Source organism: Nicotiana attenuata, chromosome 1 (genome assembly GCF_001879085.1).
Source record: "Nicotiana attenuata strain UT chromosome 1, NIATTr2, whole genome shotgun sequence".
Taxonomy (NCBI): Eukaryota; Viridiplantae; Streptophyta; class Magnoliopsida; order Solanales; family Solanaceae; genus Nicotiana; species Nicotiana attenuata.
Genome location: NC_031989.1, coordinates 41,710,714 through 41,736,978, shown reverse-complemented (window position 1 = coordinate 41,736,978; position 26,265 = coordinate 41,710,714). Strand labels below are relative to the sequence as shown.

General features: G+C 40.6%; 1 protein-coding gene across 2 annotated transcripts; it reads right to left on the bottom strand.

Annotated features, from left to right (window-relative positions):
* LOC109225245 lies at positions 1,991-8,924 on the bottom strand. 2 transcript variants are annotated; one of them, XM_019389849.1, is made up of 5 exons: positions 8,640-8,924; positions 4,997-5,169; positions 3,811-3,994; positions 2,690-2,799; positions 1,991-2,599 (listed from the first exon to the last, which is right to left on the bottom strand). In XM_019389849.1, exons 1-5 carry the CDS (start codon positions 8,709-8,711, stop codon positions 2,518-2,520), a joined length of 621 nt encoding a protein of 206 aa, XP_019245394.1. In that variant the 5' UTR covers positions 8,712-8,924; the 3' UTR covers positions 1,991-2,517. The 2 variants fall into 2 exon arrangements, with proteins under 2 accessions (XP_019245394.1, XP_019245400.1); XM_019389855.1 differs by having other exon boundaries at positions 2,690-2,796.

The following is a 26,265-nucleotide window of genomic DNA, read 5'->3' as shown; positions in this document are numbered from 1 at the left end:
CATTTTCGTGGGGGCCAGAAGGGGAATATCGAGTAATTTCCAAATCTAGTCAATCGCAGCCCGTTTGGTTTTGTATGTATCACTTTACCCCCCCTCACATTTCGGTTTCTTACAGTCTTAGGTCTCTTCATCTTTTTTCCATCTTTTCTTCTTTTAAGGGTGTAATCAATTGTACAAGTAGATTAATAAAAGATAACTTTAAGAATGGTGCTAAACAAAAATATGTAATTTCGAAGAATAAAAGATAGATGCATTTTTTTTTTCACTTTGAGATGGTACACTAAAGGCAGTGATGTCGTCCCTTGACTTAAACGGAACTCATTACAAAGTGAGAAAAATGACCAAGTTTATCCCTTTACTTTGATATATTGTTCACATCTACTCCCTGTTATACTATGTGACTATATCTACCCTTATCGTTAATTAAATTTTTTAAAAATACCCTTCGGCTACCGGAAAGCCACTAGATCAAAAAACGATTAGCTTTTTATAAAAAGAAAACTCATAACCTGTTAAACCCCTTTTGTTTACTGTGCTTCTTCCTCACAAATTAGCCATCTCCTTCCTAGTCACTTGTTAAACTCCAAAAGTGAAAGACATAAAAATTACTAACAACCATATATTTATTTTTATATTGAGTCCCAATTCTTTTAATATCTTTATTCTATGTTTATTAAATTCTACCTTTTCACATTTTTTTTTCCCTGGCTTCTCCATTTGTTTCTTTCCACCATTCCGAATTGTACCAAGTGTTCAATTTTCTTTCCACCATGACCTAAATGTTTATAGCATCAGTTTTGAAGTCTTAAGACAACTACCAAGGTGTTTCTTCCTCCAACAGTGAGCCTTTGTTGATGAGTATTCACGCACCTTGATTTTCTTATGCTGTTTTAAGAATTTAGGCAATGAGTAATCATCGTCTAACCAAAGCTAGATTCTAAGTTGTGGGATGGGATACTCATAGCTCTTAGTAACAACCGAATAATGAACAAAAATAAAAAATAATTAGAGGAGATTCAATTTAATATCAAGCTACAGTCTAAGAAATTCATCAGTAATGGAAAAAATTATCAACAAGCTGGAGAGTAACTTAACAATAAAAGTATACTAACTACATTTATTAACCAATATAAGATGTTATCACTTATCAACACACAAACCAACTGTCATGTGTACATTACATTAGACAAAGGATTCCATATTATAACCACAAAAAAATACAACAAAAAATGATAACATAACATCCTAATACCACCACGAACAACTAATAAGAACCAAAAATAAGATTTTTTACTAATCCTACTGCCACCATCTTTTGGGGTCTCTCTAAATAAATAAAATGTGTTAAGACGTCTAAGAAATTTAAGTTCCTTATTTTTATATGATAGATTTAATCGGTTATGGGTTACATGTTTTTTTTTAAAGGGGGTTACTTTTTTAATCTAGTGCCATTTTGTTAGGTGGAGGGCATTTTAAAAAAATTTGGTGAACGGTAAGGGTAGATGTGACCCTATAGTATAACAGAGCGTAGAAATGAACAATACACCAAAATAGAGAAATAAATTTGACCGTTTCCCTATCACTGTTAATGTCAAAGGTAGTCACATTTACCATTTTACAGTATTTTTAGTGGTCACATTTACCATTTTACAGTATTTTTAGTGGTGAGCTATATTCTGAATACGACATCAATTTGGAGGCATCTATACAGCCTTAGTACAAGCGAAATAATAACAATTAAAAAAAATTGAACAATCAAAATAACAGAGAAAACGACAACTTCGAAAATAAGCACAGGCACACGCCATTCAGTAAGTCGTTTATAATAAGCAGATTTTCTTCTCAAAATTCTTAGTATTATCAAAGTTTCGTTTTTGACTTGCTTAGCACCCACTTCATTTCATTGCCTACTAGGCCATTCATTGCCTACTAGGCCACCTTTTGTGCAATAGAAACATGACCTAGTTAAGTAAAAGCACACTAATGGTCATCCTTCGCTATCGTCCCAATTTTATTGGATGTCCCCTAAGGGACAAGTCAAAACAAAATACAAAAAGTCTATCAAAAACTGTTCAAGAAAGTGCTACTATAAAACCAAAGTTACAGTGTATTGTAACCGAGTCGTGCTGTATTAGTGTACTGTGGATAATGGGTCTGTGAAAGGAATGTTCAAGCTACTGCAATAAATAGTCTTCTTTGTCAATTGGCCACAACCTGGACGAAATATTGAAAATCTTATCCAAACTTCCATCCATAGTACAGTTTCAGCCTTGAAATACGTTCTAAATAGAACTGAAGACCTCAAAGGTTTACAGTTCGTTCGGTGCCACATTGAGAGGAAGGATCAACACTTGGGATTGACAGCATCTGGTTGAAGGAAAATGTACCAAAATCGCTAATACACAACTTTATTTTTTCCAATGGATTTCGCTCGGATAAAAAAGAGGAAACAAGAAAAAGAGGGTACAACCAAATCAGTAATCCTAGGAAATCTTTTCCTCAAAGAGCGCACACAACCTATGCTTTGTGACTTCGTGCCATCTCATCAACATCCAGTTCAACTTCAAGGACTGGTGAATCCTTCTGGACGCTAAAGTGACTGATAAAGCAAGACACAGATTAACCACAATCATAAGGTAGGTTTTTTTCCGATGCACAAGAAAAACAAATATGCAATAACACAACAAACCTGTTGTTAACAGGACCATGGTCCACTGCTGTCCTCAGGCAATATATAGCTCTGCCAACTATGTCCGTCAAGGAAACAGGGCCAAAAGTTCTGCTATCCTTGGCTTCCTGCTATTGAGAAGACAAGAAAATAATCTAGAGTCAATCAATATTAATATAACAATAATATCTGCGCAGTTGCTATCCTTCCCTCAAAGCATGAGGAAGCAAGCTCAACTATGAATATAATATGAATAATACAGTACCATATACTCAAAAGACAGTCCTGTTTTTTTGTTTGTTGGGATAACCCAGAAATTCCTAAGGGTCCAGAGGCGCATGAGTTGAAACCGGTGGTTAATGGACCCACCCCTCTACCCTTCTCCACTTAAATACCAGGCTTCTGTCTGCAGCAGGGTTCGAACCCGTGACATGCGCCTAACCCACACATCACGAGTTGCGCTCTTACCACTAGACCAAAGCCCTGGGGGCAAGTCAAAAGTCCTATTTTAATCTGCAGCCACGGAAAAACTGAAAACTTAGCTCAACTCTTCATCAGAAGTTTATTTCATTTAATAAACTTACATCTTCACCATACTTCAAAGAGTTTCTCATTGAAAATGCTGAAGTTTTAGCTGAAATACACACATCTCATTATAGGTTTGTTCAGATTCACTACTCACTCTATGCAATCACCTTAAAAGAATCCCCAGAGAAGGTAAACTTAAACTAATACATAAGACCACTGGCAAATTAAGGTTCCAGTTATGGGGGAAAAAACTCTAAAGTTATAACACATATCCAGACTTTGATACATACTCACAATTTTTGCTGCAAAAGTACTGTATCCACATTATGCGGGGAATGAGTAGTCAAGACTCAGATCACATATACAGAAAATATAATAAAAACATGAGTAAATGACGCTCAAACAGATGCTGAACCAAAGACAAGGATATGACAAACATATTATAGGACTGTTGGAATAAAATACCATATTGCAATATGCAAAATATTCAAAAATCGTAACATGAAGCGCATAAGACAAGGTTCACGATTTGAGCAAAAGAAGATTTGAGAGAATACAGTCGCATGATATCTTATTCTGGAGGTGAAAGCCAATCTATTGCGAGGATCATATACCTTAGGTTTCACATTTTCATTGTCAGCCAGCACCCAACATTGATCTTTCTCAAGGACAAAGGGCTCATCTTTTTCATCAGTGGACACCATCTCATAGCCTTCAACGGCAGCCAATCTACGGACAAGATAATCATCTGACTTTACAGGGTCCTTGAGAACCACAACATCCCCAACAAATACTTTCCTATGAAAAGCACAGATATGAAGTCAGCAATAGCAAAGAGGAACATATGCAGAAACAGATCCACATAATCGCTTCCACCAGAAGGGAAACAACTAATTTATTAAAACAAAGAGGCAAAGTAAAATGAACATAAACAATAAGATAGCCGTGTGATCACCTCCCTACAGCAATTTATAGTGGTAAGATTTCCTTGCTCATAAAATTTGTCCAGGATAAGAAGAAAAGGAAAATAGACTCATCGCACAACTCTCCAAATCATATATGCCATTGAACCCCTAATTTTAGTCAGTAGTTAGGCCAACAGCATGACCATGGTGATGAAGACATAAGCAGCAACAACAATTATTTTAAGCTTGATTGTCTATACGCCAGAACAAAGTAACATTTCCTTCCGTAAAGTGCATGAGTAGGAAAATGTAGCTGGCAAATTCAAATGTAACAAAGCTTTAGCAAGGAAGTAATCAATTAACTAATGTGGAGGACAATGACCAACTATTTCTATACTGCAGACATCTGTGAGAACTATTTCTGCAGATATTTGAGTTGAGTGTGGTGATGCATAGACCCCCGAAAGAACTGTTTTGTTGCTGGGAAGGCTGCAAGCTAACAAAGGAGATTATTTGGAATACCATTCCAGCTTGCACCGTACTTGTGTTGGTGAAGGTAACATGTAGGGGGAAGATTAATCGAGATGTGTGAAAACTAGCTCCGACACTACCATTATAAAGAAAAATAACTCACTAACTATCAATACTACAAACCTAAATTGTAAAGTTTCCTTTATTATAACTATGAGCAAGAAAACCAATTTCTCACTTGAAAATGCCATAAAACCATAAAAGTAGTAACAAATGAACAATATTACTAATCGTAAAACAATTCTCCCTTGCTTGTTAATGATTCTTCAAGTAAACGTGCTACTAATAAAAGAAAACAGATCAAAGCAAAAGTGTAGCACTAAGGCAGAGAAAACCATGCATAAGGCATTAAAGGAGAAGTTACGTTGGATCAACCCAAGGTATCTTCCGAACAAGAAGTGTGCCGCCCTGAGCTCCGAGTGTTGGTGCCATCTCCTCTCCTTTGTTAAAGTGCATAAATGTCAATTTACCCTGAAAGAAATTCTTCCATATGGTATCACCTAATTCTCTATCTGTAATTTGACCTCCTTTGTAGTTCTGCATAGCATTAATATTCAGTTAATCTTTTTCCCTCTACTCAAGAAGTAAAAGTAAATAAATAGAATTTCAAAAAGTAGAAGCTTGACTGATTTTAAGTGCAGAAGAGCAGATGATAATTCAGAATATGGAACCTTGATCTCACACGGCTTGTGTCTTTAACTTTAACATTCTTAATTTGTTGATGATTATAGAATGTTTTGACTTGCATATTGTAGCTTTACAAGTATTAGTTTAGCAAATCTTTAGCACTATTAGAAGGATTTGTTTCTCTCCTAGTCTTGAGCAGTCCAGTCAGTATTACTTAAATTCCCCTATGAGTAGTAATCTTTCCAAGACTAAGTTGGTTCACCACTCCTTTTAAGTTAGAGAAAGTATGGACTCCAAACGTATGCAAAGCTACTGATTATAGAATTCCAATGGTGACAAGACCTGCATTTATTAGTACTCCTCTCTGCTGGAACTCAAGTTTCCAAAGTTTGAGCACCAAGTTCAAATCGCTTCTTTACTAAAAATATCAGGTTTATGTTTTCATGAAGATAAAGTTAAGAAGGTAATTACTGATTTCTAGTTATTTAAGGGACAAGTTTTAACATAGAAAATTGCAGCTTAAGTTAGAGCACAGTCACGCTCTCGCGTCATATAGGGGGGATTCTAAAACTTGTATGTTTCCTTGCTGTATTACAGATCTTGCAAAAAAAAATTATTAAGGTGTTATCATTAAAAAGGCATCAAGAACATGCATAAGGAACGATTCTTGCAAGATTACCTCATACTTTCAGTAACTTCGTTCAAATGTTATCAGATAGTAACTCTATTTCAGCTGAACCATGTCAACATAAAGCATGATAGCAGAGAAAACATACAGATTATCCAAGATTCATGAGAAGTGTCAAGTGGAATCCAAGGACCAAGTCTCAGAACTGAAAGTTGCTCCTGGAACTATGTATTCAAACATAATTTTCGTCAAAAGATTTAAAAGATCAACATGCCTTAGAAGGTTGAACTAATATAGTAGCAGACCTATAACTAGCTAGAAAATCTCATAACAAAAAGCGCCAAAAGACAAGTTCATAGGAGAAAAATATATTCAGCCATGTATGAATCTGTTTTTTCCCTATAAATTGGGAAATATCACTTAGTGAATGGGAAGGTCACATCCCGAGAGAGTGGGAGGATTTGGAATGAAAAACCTCAGGGTGTTCAACAATGCATTGCTTGGGAAATAGTTATGGAGATTCAGGATAGAGGAGCATGCTCCTTGGAGGGAGGTGATAATAGAAAAGTATTGGATTATCGAGGGGAGTGGAGAAATATAAAAGTATGAATATCACGGTTTCATATAGGTGTGGTCTTTAAAGGAATATTATGAAGGATTGGGGAGACTTCACTTACCACATCACTTTCAAGGTTGGTGATGGAAGAAGAATCAATTTTGGGGACACAGGTGCCGTAAAGAAAACGTGTTAAGAATCGCTTTTCTTAACATATATAGAGTCTCAAGTAGAGCATAAATAACATTGCAATAGATTCAAAGGATATAAGATGGAGGGGAGGGCAGTAGGGATCTCACATTTAGAAGGAAACTACGGGATTGGGAGATGGGTGGAATTCCAAATCCTAGTAGACTTACTAAACAAATAGAATACATCGCATATCATGTCGGATTCGTGGAGATGGGAGACGGGATAGAAGGAAGGTCTCAGTCAAATCATATTACCATAAACTATTGGTGAGGAACAAAGAGGATTTCCCGCATCTCTCGATTTGGACACGCAAGCCACAGAGAAAAGTTAGCTTCTTTGCATGGTTGGTACTTAGGGGAGCGATACTGAGAGCCAAGAACCTAAGGAAGAGGAGGATCACTTGGGTAAAAAGCAGCACCGCTAATAATTAACCTGAGAAGGGGCCTCTTGGTGTGAAATACAAACAAACCAGCTTGGCTATAGCTTTTTTCTATTCCCGGACACATTCTTGCAAGAGCTTCAAAAAATTTACTAAAGTTGCAAGCTTTCAATACGAAAGTTGCATTAGGTTCCCATATTTTAATATCAGAACTCTGAACTAACACTGATGAATATTCTTTTTTTGCATTTTATGAAGTCGGAATGATGTTATTCGGGACAAGGTGGGAGTGGCCCCGGTGGAAGACAAGATGCGAGAGGTGAGGCTAAGATGGTTCAGCCATGTTAGAAGGAGTAGAACAGATGCCCCAGTCAGGAGGTGTCAAAGGTTGGCCTTGGGGGTAAGAGGAAGGGTAGAGGTAGGCCAAAGAAGCCTTGGGAAGAGATAATCAGGCGAGACATGGCGCAGCTTGAGCTAACCGAGGATATGACCCTTGATAGGAGGGTGTGGAGGTTGCGAATTAGGGTAGAAAATTAGTAGATAGTCGAGCGTTTCCATTTGTCTTCCTTAGTTCAATAGTAATAGTATTAGTGTTAGTGTGGTATCCCTTTTATCATTAGCTTGCTATTACCACATATCTTGTACTGTTATTACTTGCCAGCAGTACTCCCTTCGTTTGCTATCAATACATATCTTGTACTGTAATTCTTTGCCAATGTTGTCAAAGACGCGCTTAAAGCACGCTTAAGCCGTAAAGCGAGGTTCAAAACATGTTGAGTGTTTCGCCTCGCTTTGTGGGTGCTTTAGTGTCGCATCAAGGCTCTAAGGCATACTTTTTCTTGCCAATGAATGTAATCCTAAAAAGGCGACATTAAACAATTGATATTTCACTTATATAGTAAAAAAAAAAAATAATTTCTTTGTCCATATATTTGTTATTCATGCTTATAATTATTAGTCTTGGACTACATATACATATTTTTACTTTTCTCCAATTGCGCCTTTTTTCATTAAAGCCCACGCTTTATTTGCGCTTTGCGCTTAAAGCCCCAACGGACCTTAGAGGTTTTTTGCGCTTTTCGCCTTTGATAACACTGTTATTTGCTATCAGTACTTCTTTCATATTCTCTTTTGCTATCTTGGATTTAGTTTTCTAAATATCTTGTATTGCTATTTCATCTTTTCTTTAGCCGAGGGTCTATCGGAAACAGTTCCATTCTAGGGTTGGGGTAGCTGTGTACATACTACCCTCCTAGACCCCACTCGTGAGATTACATTGGGTTGTTGTTGTTGTTGTTGTTGCATTTTATGAAAGTTCCACAGCTAACATTAAATTTTCTGTGAAGCCTGTTGTTTTGAAGAAAATCATGTCAAAAGACAGATTTATGTTTTATTTATTTATTTTGCACAGGAAAACTAGAGAAAAGAAAAGAACCTTTATTCTAAAAACCTGGGAGCCCTCTAATTCCCCAAAAATTATAAGTTAATAGCTTTCTCCAGAAAGACCTACTAATCTTTTAGACATATTTGCTGTATCTACAAAATCCATGTACTGATTCAAACCTAGAATAATAGTATGTAAATAATCAATTGTTACATTATAAGAAAAAAGGAGAGTAAACAACCTTCCAGCCAACAGAGGCGGAGTATTCAAGTTTGCTGACAACGTATCGGATCCAGGTGGCTGCTGAGACCATGGCTCACTGTCACTTGGCTGCTACTGCTTCTTCTTCTTCTTCTTGCCGTCGTCTTGTTGTCACCGGTTATAGAGTTTTTAGCATTCCCCTTTTTCTCTTTCTTAAACCCTCATAAACATTTTTCTTATTTATTGTTTTCCTTTTTCTTTCTTTTCTTTTTTGATGTGAAGTCGTAAAGATTAATGGGCAGTTGTGGGCTGGGCACTGATGTGTAGCGGCTCTACGCCTCTAATATTCACCAAATCACTTGCAACCTACCCCCCCCCCCCCCCCCCAATATTCACACTAATCACCTGCAACTCCCCCCCCCCCAAACCCCTCCCCCCCCAAACAAAAAAAGGTAACCTATGAATTAATAAAGTTGAATAAGAAATGCAAAATATTGTGGTGAATGTCACAATCTTTTACCCTTCTTTAACCAATTGGAACGTCTTCCTCACTATATGTGTAGTTTTCGCTATTTTATTCACTTAATAATAGTTAATTAATTGTTAAGAAACTAAATCAAAATAACAATATGAAACAAGAAAATAGACAAGAATCTCTCCTCACCTGCGGTCCAAGTGTCTAAGGGTTCCTTGTGCAAATCCTCTAATATTCACCTAATCACTTGTGCAAAGGGTTCCTTTTATACCTTCTGCCCAGGCATCTCGCACCTGCAGCCCAAATTCATGCATCTGCGCTACCGCACCTGCGGTCCAAACGTCGCACCTGCGGATTTCACTTATCCACCCAAAACCGCTTCTGCGGTCCTTCACTCGCATCTGCGACCTCGCAGGTGCGCTCCCCTCATCGCACCTGCGGTTCCTGTCCTTCTCAACCTTGGCCACATCTGCGGCCCTTCCTTCGCTTCTGCGGGCCCGCACCTGCGGTCCCCACTCCGCAGGTGCGGTTATGACAGCTGAATAAAAATCTTCAGCAACTCCTCAATCCCATCCTTGATCCGTCAACCACCCGAAATCAACTCGAGGCCTTTGGGACCTCTACCAAATATTCCAACAAGTCATATATCAACATTCAAACTTAGTCGAACCTTCAGAACACCCAAAACAACATCGAAACACCATATCACCCTCGGATTCAAGGCTAAGAACTTCTAAACTTTCGAATTCCGCAAACGATGCCAAAACCTATCAAACCTCGTCTGAATGACCTGAAATTTTTCACACACGTCACAAAATGACACTACGGACCCACTCCAATTTCCGGAATTCCTTTCCGACCCCGATATCAAAATTTCCACTGCCGACCGAGAATCGCTAAATTTTCAATTTCGCCAATTCAAGCCTAATTCTACCACGGACCTCCAAATCACATTCCGGACGCGCTCCCAAGTCCAAAATCACCTAACGGAGCTAATCGAACCATCAGAATTTTCATCCGAGATCATTTACACATAAGTCAACATCCGATTGACTTTTCCAACTTAAACTTCTAAATAAGAGACTAAGTGCCTCATTCCACACCGAAACCACTCCGGACCCGAATACGATGAAATACCGCTAAGGAACAGATAAAGAAGCAGAAATGGGGGAAACAGGGCTATAAATCACGAATGACCGGCCGGGTCGTTACATCCTCCCCCTCTTAAACAAACGTTCGTCATCGAACGAGTCTAGAAACATACCTGAAGCCTCAAATAGTGTGGATATCTGCTCCGCATCTCCCGTTCGGTCTCCCAAGTAGCCTCCTCCACGGGCCAACCTCTCCACTGCATTTTTACTGAAGCTATATCCTTTGATCTCAACTTTCTGACCTGCCGCCCAAAATAGCCACTGGCTCCATATCATAAGTCAAATCACTGTCTAACTGAACCGTGTTGAAATCCAAAACATGAGATGGATCGCCGATATACTTTCGGAGCATTGAAACATGAAATACCGGATGTACACCCGACAAGCTAGGTGGCAACGCAAGCTCATAAGCCACCCCCCAATCCTCCGAAGCACCTCAAAAGGCCCAATGAACCGAGGGCTCAACTTGTCCTTCTTTCCAAATCTCATAACACCCTCCATGGGTGAAACCTTCAGTAGAACCTTCTCCCAACCATATAAGACACATCCCGAACCTTTCTGTCCGCATAACTCTTTTGTCTCGACTGTGCTGTACGAAGTCGCTCCTGAATCACCTTCACCTTGTCCAAAGTATCCTGTACCAAGTCTGTACCCAAAAGCCTGGCCTCACCCGACTCAAACCAACCTACTGGAGATCTACATTGTCTCCCATATAAAGCCTCATATGGAGCCATCTGAATACTCGACTGCTAACTATTGTTATATGCAAACTCCGCGAGCGGCAGAAACTGGTCCCATGAACCTTCAAAATCAATGACACAAGCGCGCAACATGTCCTCCAATATTTGAATAGTGCGCTCGGACTACCCGTCTGTCTGAGGGTGAAAAGCTGTGCTCAACTCAACTTGAGTACCCAACTCTCACTGCACGACCCTCTTAAACTACGATGTAAACTGAGTACTTTTGTCTGAATGATGGAAACCGGGACACCATGCAGGCGACAATCTCTTGGATATAAATCTCAGCTAACCGGTCTGAAGAATAGGTAGTACACACAGGAATAAAGTACTTAGACTTGGTCAGCCGATCCACAATCACCCAAATACCATCAAAATTCCTCAAAGTTCATGGGAGTCCAACTACGAAATCCAAGGTGATCCGCTCTCACTTCCACTCTGGAATATCCATCTGCTGAAGCAAGTCACCCGGTCTCTGATGCTCATATTTTACTTGCTGACAATTGAGACACCAAGCTACAAACCCCATTATATTCTTCTTCATTCTCCTCCACCAATAGTGCTGTCTTAAATCCTGGTACATCTTCGCGGCACCCGTATGGATGGAATACTGCGAGCTATGGGTCTCCTCTAGAATCAACTCCCGAAGCCCATCTACATTTGGCATACATATCCAGCCCTGAATCCTCAATACCTTGTGATCACCAATAGCCACATCTCTGGAATTGTCGTGCTGAACTTTGTCGTTGAGGACAAGCAAATGAGGATCATCATATTGGCGCTCTCTGATACGATCAAACAAGCAAGACCGAGAAACCACATAAGCTAAGATCCAACTGGGCTCTGAAATATCCAACCTCACAAACCGATTGGCCAAGGCCTGAAAATCAACTGCAAGAGGTCTCTCCCCAACAGGAATATATGCCAAACTGCCCATACTCACTGCCTTCTTACTCAAGACATCGACCACTACATTGGCCTTTCCCGGATGGTACAAGATAGTAATATCATAGTCCTTTAGCAGCTCTAACCATCTCCGCTGCCTCAAATTGAGATCGTTCTGCTTGAAAAAGTATTGGAGGCTACGATGATCAGCAAACACCTCACAAGACACACCATAGAGATAATGCCTCTATATATTCAACGCGTGAACAATGGCAGCCAACTCCAAATCATGAACATGGTAGTTCTTCTCATGGGGCTTCAACTGACGGGAAGCATAAGCAATCACTCTACCCTCCTGCATCAACACACACCCGATACCGACCCGAGAAGCATCACAATATACTGTATAACAACCCGAAACTGATGGCAAAACTAACACTAGAGCTTGTTAGATCCAGTTTTAATGATGAAAATAATATACATATGCAGGAAATCAATTACAAGGAATCAAAAAGATACTACACGACTGCTGGAGTCAATCCTGATGCCTAAGGAAAGAAATCAATCAACAAAGACTGCAATACAATCAGCAAATCTGGATAACTAAGGAAAGAATCCAATCAGCCAATCAATCAGCAACGAGTAACGGCCAGCTGCGATGGAGAGAATCAAGCAAGCCTAAACTTAAGGCACGAATCAAGGCCAGCATCCCGGAAGATCAAAGATTCTGTAAAGATTGGTACGCGACAAATTTCGGAAGAACCAACAATCAAGGAGCAAGTACATACATCTGCTGAAGGAAGGAAATCAAGGGAAAGCAACGGCCAGCTACCTTATTCTTGGAAAGAATCAATCTCTTTCCAAGGATCAAATCTCTTGGGTTGTCAAGCCTCGACCTTTATCAAAGTATTTATACCCAGCCTTAAACCCTAGTCAAATATACTTTGATCGAACCAAAAACCACTCTCTTTATTCTACTACAAACAAACATTGTAGTTCACTAAGATCTGCTGCGTAACAAGTCAGAGAAAAAAAAGGAGAGTATAACACTGGTGAGGCATTGTATAAAAAGAAACGAGTGCTAGAGAAACGATATTTTCAATTCACTTCAACTGTACTCGGAGAAATACATTTACTAAAAGAGAACTCCCTTGCAACCCAAGGGGACTGGACTAGGATTCACATTGAATCCGAACGAGTATAAAATCCTGATGTCTTTAATTCCTGCATTTACCTTCTGCAATTTACTTTCTGTCATTATAACTGTTAAGTTATTATATCTAGTCGACTACTAGATTAATTAGTCGACTAATAAGCGATTAAGTTTAAATATTTACAAACCCCCCTCTTGTACTTTCAATTGGTATCAGAGCAAGGCTCACATTTTACTTTTGCTTAACAGCTTGTGAGAAAAGATCATGGCAAATCAAGTTATCATAGGAGCTCTCTTTCAGGAAGGAACTTCACAAGTTAGACCACCATACTTCAATGGACAACATTTCTCCCACTGGAAAGTGCGAATGGAAATCTTTGCCAAAGCTTATGACGTCAAAGTCTGGAGAGTCATCAAAAAGGGAAACTATCCCTTACTAGCTGCCACTCCACCACTTGCTGATCCTGAAGATATAGATTCATAAACAAAAGAGCAAATGGAAGTGGTACAAGTTAACAACAAAGCGAGAAATCTGCTTCATAACGCTATAAGTGGTGAAGAATATGAGAAAATCTCAAGTTGTGACACAACCAAAGAAATGTGGGACAAGCTTGAGGTCACTTATGAAGGAACCAACAAAGTAAAGGAAACACATATCAACATGCCGGTCCATGATTGCGAACTCTTCTCAATGAAAGAAGGAGAATCCATTGAAAAGATGTTTGTCAGGTTTAGCAAAATAATTAGCGATCTAAAGGCGTTTGGCAAGCCTTACACTAGTGGTGATCAAGTCAGAAAAATTCTTAGGAGTTTGCCAACCACTTGGCAGACCAAAGTAGTCACATTGGAATCTCAAGATCTAAACAAATTATCCTATGATGAACTACGAGGAGAACTCATTGCTTTTGAAAAGACGCATCTCAAGAAGACCAATCAAGAAGAAAAAAAGAAAATAGTTGCATTCAAAACCTCTACTGAAATAGCTGAAAACGAAATTGATGATGATCCTGAAGCTTTGCAAGAAGAATTTGCTATGCTATCTAGAAACATGGATGGATTAATGATAAGATACAGGAACACAAAGAAAGGAAGAATTCCACCAAGACGATCCAGACAATACAACGAACAGGATAAGAATGATGGAAAGTGCTATGAATGTGGAAGATTTTGGCATATTCAAGCTGAGTGCCTAGAACTAAAGAGGAGATCTCTAGAGGCTTCAACAAGAACAAATCCTTCGGAAGCTGGAGCGATAAGGATAATTCAGACCACGAAGAGATAGCAAATCTCTGCTTCATGACAATTCTAGAAAACGAAATGAACAAATCCTCAGGATGCTGGACAGACGAGGACATTTCAGATGACGAAAATGAAAATTGTTTCATGGCACGAGGTGAAACTAGTGAGGTAAGATCCTATAACTGTGAAAGATGCAATGAATTGCAGGATATTCTTGATTTAACTTTGAAAGAGTCTCAAAAAATGATGAATGAGCTTAAGAGACTCACTAAGGAAGTTAAATACTGGAAACTCAAACATGAAGTATGTGAAATCGAAAAGGAAGTACTTCAAGAAGAGTTTGAGGAATTGCAAATGCAACTCAATGGCATGCGCAAATCCACCAGTCACAGTTCTGTTAGGTCGAACCAGACGACTTACAAGTCAACTGGAAAAGGACCAGCCAGAACCAAGTCGACTAGTACTAACACTAATGAAAGACCTAAAAGTGGGTCAGAATTTGTGTGTCATTACTATAACAAAAGTGGGCATAAATATTCCTTTTGTCGTTTTCGTAAAACAAACATTTCAGGATGGGTTTGGAAACCAAAAAATTCTGAACCTAGTAACACTAACCCTCCAGGACCCAGGCAAGCTTGGGTACCTAAAAGAAAGTAATCATCTTGTTTTGCAGGAACACCACAGAATAAGCCGCAAAGGAAAATGGTATCTAGACAGTGCGTGTTCCAGTCATATGACAGGTGACAAAAACCTGTTCAAAGAAGTTACAAAAATTGATGGAGGAAGTGTTAAGTTTGGGGATGATTCAAAAGGCAAAATAATTGGTACTGGAACAATTCCCTTCAATAACAATTGTGACATCACTGAAGTTTATCTTGTCGATGGCCTCAACTACAATCTCTTGAGCATAAGTCAACTCTGCGACTCAGGATATGAGGTAAATTTTAAGAAAACAGGATGTGCTATTGAAGATGAATCAGGTAAAATAGTCCTTCCTGGAAAAAGGTATGGAAATGTTTATATCCTTGATAGTTTTGAAAAGATAGATGGTCATATTTTCTTATCCTCTATGTCTGATGATCCATGGTTATGGCATAGGAAACTTGGTCATGCTAGCATGCATTTGATAGAAAAATTGTCCAAACATGAATTAGTTGTTGGTCTACCCAAACTGAATTTTTCTAGAACTCATATTTGTGATGCATGTCAAATGGGTAAGCAGACCAGAAACTCTTTCAAAAACAAAGATATAGTATCTACTTCAAAACCTTTGCAATTACTTCATATGGATTTATTTGGGCCTACTAGAACTGCTAGTATAGGAGGAAAGAGGTATGCTTTTGTTATTGTTGATGATTATTCACGTTTCACTTGGGTAATTTTCTTATCTCATAAGGATGATGCATCAAGAAATTTTGACATTTTCTGCAAAAAGGTTGAAAGAGAAAAGGGATATCTGATTTCAGCAATTCAGAGTGACCATGGAGGAGAATTTGAAAATAGAGCATTTGAAGATTTTTGTAATGATCAGGGATACACCCATAATTTCTCTGCACCACGCTCACCACAACAAAATGGGGTTGTGGAAAGAAAGAACAGGACCCTCCAAGATATGGCAAGAACCATGTTACTAGAACACTCACTGCCAAACCACTTCTGGGCAGAAGGTGTAAGTACAACATGCCACATTCTCAACCGTTGCCTCATAAGGCCTATTCTAAAGAAGACTCCATATGAACTATGGAAAGGTAAACGTCCAAATATCAGTTACTTCCATCCCTTCGGAAGTAAATATTTTATCCACAATAACGGTAAGAATAATCTTGGAAAGTTCGATCCAAGAAGTGACGAAGGTATTTTTCTGGGTTACTCATTAAATAATAGATCTTTTAGAGTCTATAATAAACGCACATTATGTGTGGAAGAATCTGTACATGTTATATTCGATGAAAATAACCCCTTGGTCGAGAAAGGAATTACTGCAGGTGATGAAGATCAAGCTCAAGAAACTCAGGAGACAAGCAAATCACAAGAGTCGGCTGATATATCTACTGCGATAGAGTCAACTGGTGAAGACAGCAGCAATGTACCAGATCAACCAATCAAGTCAACTACAAATGTAGTTCGTCCAAATGAATGGAGAAGCGAGCCTGAATATCCTCAAAAATTCATTATAGGGGATCCAAATGAAGGAATGAAAACCAGGGGAGCTGACAAAAAGAAAGCAAATATTGCATTGATCTCTCAGATTGAGCCAAAAAAGATAGAGGAAGCACTAAAAGAATCAAGCTGGGTGCAAGCTATGAACGAAGAGTTAGATCAGTTCAGTAAGAATCAAGTGTGGAATTTGATACCAAACCTGATAATGTGTCTGTAATCGGAACAAAGTGGGTCTTTAGAAATAAATTGAACGAGGATGGAAAGGTCGTAAGAAATAAAGCCAGACTAGTTGTTTAGGGCTACTCACAATAGGAAGGAGTCGACTATGATGAAACTTTCGCCCCAGTAGCTCGTTTGGAGTCCATATGAATTCTTCTGGCATACGCTTCATTTAAAGGATTCAGGCTGTTTCAAATGGATGTTAAAAGTGCCTTTTTGAATGGATTTATCAAAGAAGAAGTATATGTGAAACAACCTCTAGGTTTTGTAGATTCAAAATTTCCATACTATGTATACAAGCTCACTAAAGCGATGTATGGGCTAAAACAAGCTCCACGTGCTTGGTATGATAGACTGAGTTCCTTTCTTGTTGATCATGGCTTTACAAGAGGTAAAATAGATACTACCTTGTTCATTAAACGATCATCGGAAGGTAACCTCATTATTCAAATTTATGTCGATGATATTATATTTGGTAGTGCTAACCCTCTCATGTGCAAGGAATTTTCAAATCTTATGCAAAGCGAATTCGAAATGAGTATGATGGGTGAGCTCACGTTCTTCCTTGGACTACAAATTCAACAATCTGAAGAAGGAACCTTCATATGTCAGAACAAATACACAAAAGAGCTGATTAAAAAATTTGGTATGAGCCCTTCCACAAATCTAGACAAAGATGAACAGGGTATTCCTGTTGATGAAACTAAATATCATGGAATGATTGGATCACTGCTGTATCTGACAGCAAGTCGACCAGATATTATGTTCAGCGTATGTAAATGTGCCAGGTTTCAGTCAGCTCCCAAGGAATCACATTTGACTGCCGTTAAAAGAATCATTCGATATCTCATTGGGACTGTATCTCATGGATTATGGTACCCTCGCTCTAACTCTTTTAAATTAGAAGGTTTTTCAGATACTGACCTTGCAGGTGATAAAGATGATAGAAAAAGCACAAGTGGTACATGTCAATTACTGGGAAAGGCATTGATATCCTGGAACAGTAAAAAACAAGCATTAGTCGCATTGTCTACTATTGAAGCTGAATACATTGCTATTGGACAATGTTGTGCACAACTACTGTGGATGTCTCATCAACTGGGTGACTATGAACTTTCGTTTAAGCCTATACAAATTTTTTGTGACAACTCTAGTGCTATTTGTCTTTCCAAAAATCCTGTGCATCATTCTAGAGCAAAGCATATAGATATTAAGCATCATTTTATTAGAGATCATGTTCTTTAGGGAGACATAGAAATATCTTTTGTTGGAACCACTGATCAATTGGCTGATATTTTTACTAAGCCTTTATTAGAAGAGAGATTTTGTGATTTAAAAAATTTACTTGGTATTATTTGCATTACTAATAACCCTTAGGACCTATGTGCACTGTTAATTTTTTTTGCAATAATTGTCCTTTACCCATGCATTAATTACGCCTCCGTTTTTCCCTCTCTTTTCTCTTCGTTCACATCAGTTCATCGTTCAAAGTTGGAAAGTCAGTCATCACGTCTCTTCAACTGACAACTTTTCCTTTTCTGTACTCAACCGTCAGAAACCCTCTTCTTAAGGCAGAGAACCCTTTTCAATCACTCTCATCTCTATCTCTTCTCCAAAAGTTCCGATCAAACCCCTTCTCTACAATGGCCAAACATCCCAGAAATCCCTCTGCTTCCACCAGAAAAAGCACCCGTTCCAAAGCAAAACCCCCTTCTATGCCCCCAGAACAAGTAAACCTAGGGTCCGATCACTCTGGGGGTTTTGCCTCTTCTTAGGGAAATTTCTCTGAACACTCACAACTCTTAGGAGAAAAAGCTTTATGTAAGCGACCCATGGAAGAACCTCCTGTTTCGTCCACCCCAAAGAAATCCAAGGTTGATTTCTCTGCCTCTCTTGAATCTGACCTCAATTTCTGGGATTCCCCAAATAAGGATTTCTTCATTGTTCTGAAAGACAAGCCCATTGCTCATGGAAGGGTTGTCGACCTTGACGACATGGAAGCCCTCAATTGCAAGGTCAAAGACATTTTCGTTCATCAAGGTTGGGTTAAGTTCTTCTCTATTCCTCTGCCTAAGGTATATGAACCCTTGGTAAAAATATTTTATGCAAATCTTCGTTCTAGTAAACTACATAGGTTGGAATCTCTAGTGTTAGGTAAGCGCATTGTTCTTGAATGTGCCCTGTTTAATTCGCTCTTTCAGTGTCGTTGTTCTGGTTTTCCTATGTTGTTTAAAAAAAAAAGCCTAATGACTTTGAAATTTCCTTTGACCAAGACAAACAGTGTATTGCTGAGTGTCCTTCTGACTCCCTTTCAAACCAGTTAGGTCCCAGTGATGTTAGTTTCGAAACCCGGGTTCTGGCCCACATTGTAGCAACTACTTTGATTCCCCGTACTAGTTCCTTTTCAACCTTCTCTCAAAGAGACACCTTCTTCGTCTATTGCCTCGTGACCAAACTCAAACTCAAGCTTTCCTCCTGGGTTATCAGTTTCATGATCGAGAGTGCTGAAGATCACACCAGTCTACCTTATGGCATGGCAATCACTCACATTCTGGAAGCTCATCATATTTCCCTGTCCAACTATCCCTTCATCACTGTCTCTAAGTCCTACAATTCTAGAGCCTTTGCCAGTATGGGATATGTGAGTGTAAAAGGCTCCTAGGTTAAGAAGCACGATAGTGAAGCAAAGCATGCCCCTATAGAGCTCAAACCTTCACCCTCTGTCCCTCATCCCAGTCTTGACAGTCCTGATCTTGGCGAAAAGCTTCGTGCTATTGACTCTCAACTCTCTGAAATCAGAAATCTTCTCACAGCCACCCAGTCTACTGTTGGTGACATTCATGCGATTTCCAAGGAAACAGGGTCTGATGTGTCCAAAATTAGAGTTGCGGTTCTCAGAGTTAGGGAGAATGCTGTCAAAGCCTTTAGGGAGATTCATGATAGGTTGGATTGAGTGAGCATCTCAGCCAATGCAAGCTTTGAACAGTTAAAGGAGGCCATCTGCAACACCCTTACTTATTTTCTACGCCCTTAGTGTGGATGTTTTAAGACAATTTCTTTTGCTCTGCTGGTTTTGGGCTGTGTTTTCAGCCTTTGGATAAATTTTTTTTGTTGTGCTGTTTTTGTGGGCTGTTTTCCCAGCCGTTGGATGATTACTATAACTTTTCTGCTTCAATGCTATCTATTCTGTTTAATTCTTGTCTTGTTCCCTCTTTGCTGATGCCAAAAAGGGGGAGAAAGAGTATATGTTCTATCTGTACAGGTACAACTTGCGGTAGAAGTCGACTCTATCTCACACTAGTCAACTGCATACATTGAGGGGAAGTATCATGGACTAGTCAACTGCATACATTGAGGGGGAGTAAAACACAGGGAAGTCAACTGGTGTTTACGTTTATATATTATTTTGTCATCATCAAAAAGGGGGAGATTGTTAGATCCAGTTTTAATGATGCAAATAATATACATATGCAGGAAATCAATTAGAAGGAATCAAGAAGATAATACAAGACTGCTGGAGTCAATCCTGATGCCTAAGGAAAGAAATCAATAACAAAGATTACAATACAATCAGCAAATCTGGATAACTAAGGAAAGAATCCAATCAGCCAATCAATCAGCAAAGAGTAACGGCCAGCTGCGATGGAGAGAATCAAGCAAGCCTAAACTTAAGGCACGAATCAAGGCCAGCATCCCGGAAGATTGAAGATTCTGTAAAGATTGGTACGCGACTAATTTCGGAAGAACCAACAATCAAGGAGCAAGTCTTCATTACATACATCTGTTGAAGGAAGGAAATCAAGGGAAAGCAACGGCCAGCTATCTTCTTGGAAAGAATCAATCTCTTTCCAAGGATCAAATCTCTTGAGTTGTCAAGCCTCGACCTTCATCAAAGTATTTATACCCAGCCTTAAACCCTAGTCAAATATACTTTGATCGAATAAAAAACCACTCTCTTTATTCTACTACAAACAAACATTGTAGTTCACTAAGATCTGCTGTGTAACAAGTCAGAGAAAAAAAAGGAGAGTATAACACTGGCGAGGCATTGTATCAAAAAGAAACGAGTGCTAGAGAAACGGTGTTGTCAATTCACTTCAACTGTACTCGGAGAAACACACTTACTAAAAGAGAACTCCCTTGCAACCCAAGGGGACTGGACTAGGATTCACATTGAATCCGAACCAGTATAAAATTCTGGTGTCTTTAATTCCTTCATTTACCTTCTGCAATTTACTTTCTGTCATTATAGCTGTTAAGTTATTATATCTAGTCGACTACTCGATTAATTAGTCGACTAATAAGCGATTAAGTTTAAATATTTACAATTCATCCCCCCTCTTGTACTTTCAGAGCTATGGTCAAGGCAGTCTTAAGCTTCTGAAAGCTCACCTCACACCCATCCGACCACCTGAAAGGAGCACCTTTTTGAGTCAATTTGGTCAAGGGTGATGCAATAAATGAAAATCCCTGAACGAACCGACAGTAATAACTCGCCAAACCAAGAAAGCTACGAATCTCTGTGGCTGAGGACGGTCTGGGCCAACTCTGAACCGCCTCTATCTTATTCGGATCAACCTGAATACCCTCACTGGACACCACATGCCCCAAGAACGCCACTGAACTGAGCCAAAACTCATACTTGGATAACTTTGCATAAAGTTTCTCCTCCCTCAAACGCTGCAATACAACTCTCAAATGCTCAACGTGCTCCTCCTGGCTACCTGAGTACACCAGAATATCATCAATGAAAATAATATCAAATGAGTCGAGATAAGGCCAAAACACGCTGTTCATCAAATGCACGAACGCTGATGGGGCATTGGTTAGCCCAAAAGACATCACAAGGAACTCATAATGACCATATCGGGTCCTGAAAGCTGTCTTAAGAATGTCCGAGTCCCTGATCTTCAACTGGTGATACCTTGACCTGAGGTCAATCTTGGAGAACACTCTCGCTTCCTGAAGCTGGTCAAATAAATCATCAATACGAGGCAAAGGATACTTGTTCTTGATAGTGACTTTGTTCAACTGCCTGTAATCAATGCACATCCTCATCGTGCCATCCTTCTTCTTTACAAATAGGATAGGCGCACCCCCAAGGTGACACACTAGGCCGAGCAAACGCCTTATCAAGGAGTTCCTGAAGTTGCTCCTTCAATTCCTTTAACTCCGCTGGTGCCATACGAGACAGTGGAATAGAAATGGGCTGAGTGCCCGGCACCAAATCAATACCGAAGTCAATATCCCTGTCTGGTGGCATGCCCGGCAGGTCTGCAGGGAACACATCCGGAAAATACCTCACCACCGGAACTGAATCAATGGTAGGAGTCTCTGCACTGACATACCTCACAAAGGCCAAATAAGAAAGACAACCCTTCCCAACCATCCACTGGGCTTTCAAGAATGAAATCATCCTACTGGGAACATAATCTGTCGAACCTCGCCACTTAATCTGTGGCACCCCCGGCATAGCCAACATCACTGTCTTAGCATGATAGTCCAAAATAGCACGACACGGGGACAACCAATCCATGCCCAATATCACATCAAAATCAACCATACTAAGCAATAAAAGGTCCACTCGGGTCTCCAAACCCCCAATAGTCACCACATACAACCGATATATGCGGTCTATAATAACAATATCGCCCACTAGAGTAGATACACGAACAGATGAAACCAGAGACTCGTGGGGAGTATCCAAATAATGAGCAAAGTATGATGACACATATGAAAAAGTGGAACCAGGATCAAATAATATAGAGGTATCCCTGTGGCAAACTGAGACAATACCTGTGATCACAACATCTGAAGCAATAGCATCTGGTCTGGCTGGGAGTGCATAGAAATGAGCCTGACCACCACCTGATCGACCTCCCCCTCTAGGGCGACCCCTAGCTGACTGTCCTTCACCTCTAGCTGACTGGGTAGGTGGTAAAGTAACTGGTGCTGAAGCCGATGGATGACTCCTCTGCTGAGGCGGACCCCCATGACGATGATGACACGCCTCCATATATGCCCTAACTCTCCACTTCTCATAACAACCCCCTGGTGCTGGTGACGGGGACTGAAGGGAACCCCTAACACCAAGATGACTATTAGAAGAACCTGGCATGGAGGAGCCCTGAACTGATGGAGCACGGGACAAACTCTGGGCTGGGAGGGCACTAAGTGATGAATGGCCCTGATGAGAACTGTAAGAACCATGGCCCGATGATGCCCCACGGTGAACTGGGCGAGCTGACTAAGCATGTCTGAATGGACGGCCTCTGCCGTGCTGAAACTGGCCTCCAAGAGGAACACCACCGAAACTACCGAATCCTCGAGGCCTCTTGGCCTCCCTCTCAACTCGCTCCTGTCGGCAAACTGACTCTATCTCCCGAGCAATGTCAACCACCTCCTCAAAAGAAGCACCAGATACCCTCTCTCTAGTCATAAGAATCTGTAACTGGTTTGAGAGGTCATCAACGAACCTCCTGATCCTCTCCCTATCTGTGGGAACCAACCAGATAGAATGACGGGCTAACTCGAAGAACCTCATCTCATACTGCGCCATAGTCATATCATCCGAATGCAATTGCTCGAACTGTCTGCGCAGCTTCTCTCTGCGAGACTGCAGCAAATACTTCTCCAGAAAGAGAACGGAGAACTGCTGCCAGGTGAGGGGCGCTGCACTAACAGGCCTACGCCTATTATAAGCCTCCCACCAAGTAAAGGCAGCTCCAGAGAACTAAAAAGTAGTGAATGAGACCCCACTGGTCTCCAGAATACCCGCCGTACGAAGCATCCTCTGACACTTTTCGAAGAACCCTGGGCATCCTCGCCCTCTATACCACTGAAAGTCGGAGGCTGAAGTCTACCAAGCCTCTCTAATCGTCGCTGCTCATCATCAAGCATGACTGATACCACAAAATCCTGAGCAGGTGCAACCGGCTAGGCTGGCGGTGCCTCCGATGTCTACAGTCCCTAAACAACCTGCTCGGGTGTACGGGCGGCGGGAATTTGAGCGCCTCCCCTAGCCTGAGAAGTAGCTGCTATAGTAGAAACAACGACCGCTTGAGCAAGACTGGTGCACACGGTCAAGATCTGAGCTAAGGTCTCCTGAAGACCTGGAATAAAAATAGGCACAGCCGGTGCCTGAGCTGGTCCTGCTGGAGCCTCCACAACTAGGACTTGATCCTGAACTGGGGCGGTTGGTGGATCTGCCGGTGCTGCTCTAGCTGTTGGGCGGGCTGCACCCCTGCCCCTACCACAGCCTCGACTGCGACCTCGGCCTTTCGCGGCCCCATGGTGGTCGTCCATCCTGGCCGGTAGCACGTGTCCCCACCATCTGTTAGAGAATAGAATAACAAAGTTTAGTTACCAGAATCAACAGATTCGCACGACAAGAATTCAAGAGTTCTCCTAAAGGTTCTGCAGCGTCTCTGTACCGATCCGCAAGACTCTACTAAACCCGCTCATGACTCGTGAGACCTATGTAACCTAGGCTCTGATACCAACTTGTCACAACCCAAATCTACCATGTCGTGATGGCGCCTAACGTGGAACTAGGCAAGCCAACTCTTTTACCAAAACAATCCAATATTTCAAAACAAAGACTTCTTTAAGCTATTTAATAAACAAAAACTTCATAAGATAAATCTAAATAACAAAGTGCGAAATGAAAAGCCCGACATCGGGGTATCATAAGTCATGAGCATCTACTAAGGATTGTGGAATAAACATAAGACTAATACAGTATGGAAATCACTAATGATATCTAAAGGAAGATAGGAGGGAGAAGAGCAATACTGCAATTTCCATACAGCTACCTCGCTAACTCCACAAATCTGCGACAGATGAAAATCAACACTCGCTAGCACGTCCAGCAACCCCTGGATCTGCACACAAGGTGCAGTGAGTAATGTGAGTACGCCAACTCAGTAAATAATAAAGGTAAATAAAGACTAAGCAGTAGGAAACTAATAGAATCCACATCATGAAATCTCAGTAAGTACAACATGCTTTCAAATCATTATATGAGTCAAATCATCTCGTTTAAAATCCAGTTTTTGATAAAAAATCATTTGAAGATACTTTTCAACAGTTTCAACAGAGGCTCAATGCAATTTAGAGTAAAAGTGATGAAAATCATAAACAGCCCCTCGGGTAAACATAGTTCGTATACAGCCCCTCGGGCAACATGAATCATAAACCGCCCCTCGGGCATAACATCACTTAAAATCAGCCCCTCGGGCAAACCTCACAGTTACTCGTAAACAGCCCCTCGGGCACAACATGAATCAAGAACACCCCCTCGGGCAAAACATCATATCACTCACTCAGGGTACCTGCGCTCACTAGGGGCGTGCAGACTTCGAGGGGCTCCTACAGCCCAAGCGCTGTAACAAGCCACCTCGTGGCGTAAATAAATCAGTCCCTCGGCCTCTCATAATCACAAATCAGTAACAACATGTTGCGGCGCGCAGCCCGATCCCATAATATACTCACAAAAACAGGCCCTCGGCCTCACTCAGTCGCAAACCTCTCAAGCCACTCGGGCTATCAGTAAAAATAGGGTGCTCGGCCCAAAATATCATTTTATGCATCAAAACAGAGTAATAAAGACTGAGTTATGAAATTAGTAAACACAGCATGACTGAGTACAGATCTTAAATCAAAATAATGAGAAAATAATAAGAAAAGGCCCCTAAGGGTCCAACTGCTTTGGCACGAGGCCCAAATATGGCATTAGGCCCAATTTATAGAAATTCTTTCTAAAACGCATAAGTATCATATAGTTTTCAGTCAAATACGCAACTTAATAGCTGCTACGGGACGGACCAAATCACAATCCCCAACAGTGCACGCCCACACGCCCGTCACCTGGCATGTGCGTCACCTCCAAGTAGTGAAACCATGTGCAATATGGGGTTTCACACCCTCAGGACAAGATTTACAATCACTACTTACATCAAACCGGTCAAATCCCTACTCTGCGACGTCCTTGCCTCTGGAATGGCCCACGAACGTCCCGAGTCTGACCAAAAGCAATACGATGCAATCAATATAGGCCAACGAACCAATTCCATATGAAAAATGATCAATTTAGACCAAAATCCCGTAATTCACCCAAACCCGGCCCCCGGGTCCACATCTCGAAATCCGACAAAAGTCACAAAACTAGAAACTCCTTTCACTCACGAGTCTATGCATACCAAATCATCAAAATCCGACATCAAATGGTCCCTCAAATCCTCAAATTAAACTCTCCAATTTCCAAGCCCTAACCCCTCAATTTCATCCCTAATTTCAACCAATTTCAACAATTGAAAATTACCATAATCACAAGTATTAAGCTCAAATAACTTACCTCAATGAGTATCCCCTTGATTCCCTCTCAAAACCCTCCAAAAAGCTTCAAGACCGAGTAAAAATGGTGGAAGATAACTCAAATTTCGCAAAAGGTTCCTTTTATACCTTCTGCCCAGGCATCTCGCACCTGCGGCCCAAATTCACGCATCTGCGCTACCACACCTGCGGTCCAAGCGCTGCACATGCGGATTTCACTTATCCGCCCAAAATCGCTTCTGCGGTCCTTCACTCGCATCTGCGGCCTTGCAGGTGTGCTCCCCTCATCGCACCTGCGGTTCCTATCCTTCTCA

Excerpts from the sequence above, each read along its gene's own strand:
- LOC109225245 (XM_019389849.1), bottom strand. The coding sequence starts at position 8,711 with ATGGTCTCAGCAGCCACCTGGATCCGATACGTTGTCAGCAAACTTGAA. Across the intron at positions 2,800-3,810 it reads ATGAAAATGTGAAACCTAAG|CAGGAAGCCAAGGATAGCAG; the intron begins GTATATGATCCT and ends TCTTCTCAATAG. Across the intron at positions 2,600-2,689 it reads CATGGTCCTGTTAACAACAG|TCACTTTAGCGTCCAGAAGG; the intron begins GTTTGTTGTGTT and ends TTGCTTTATCAG.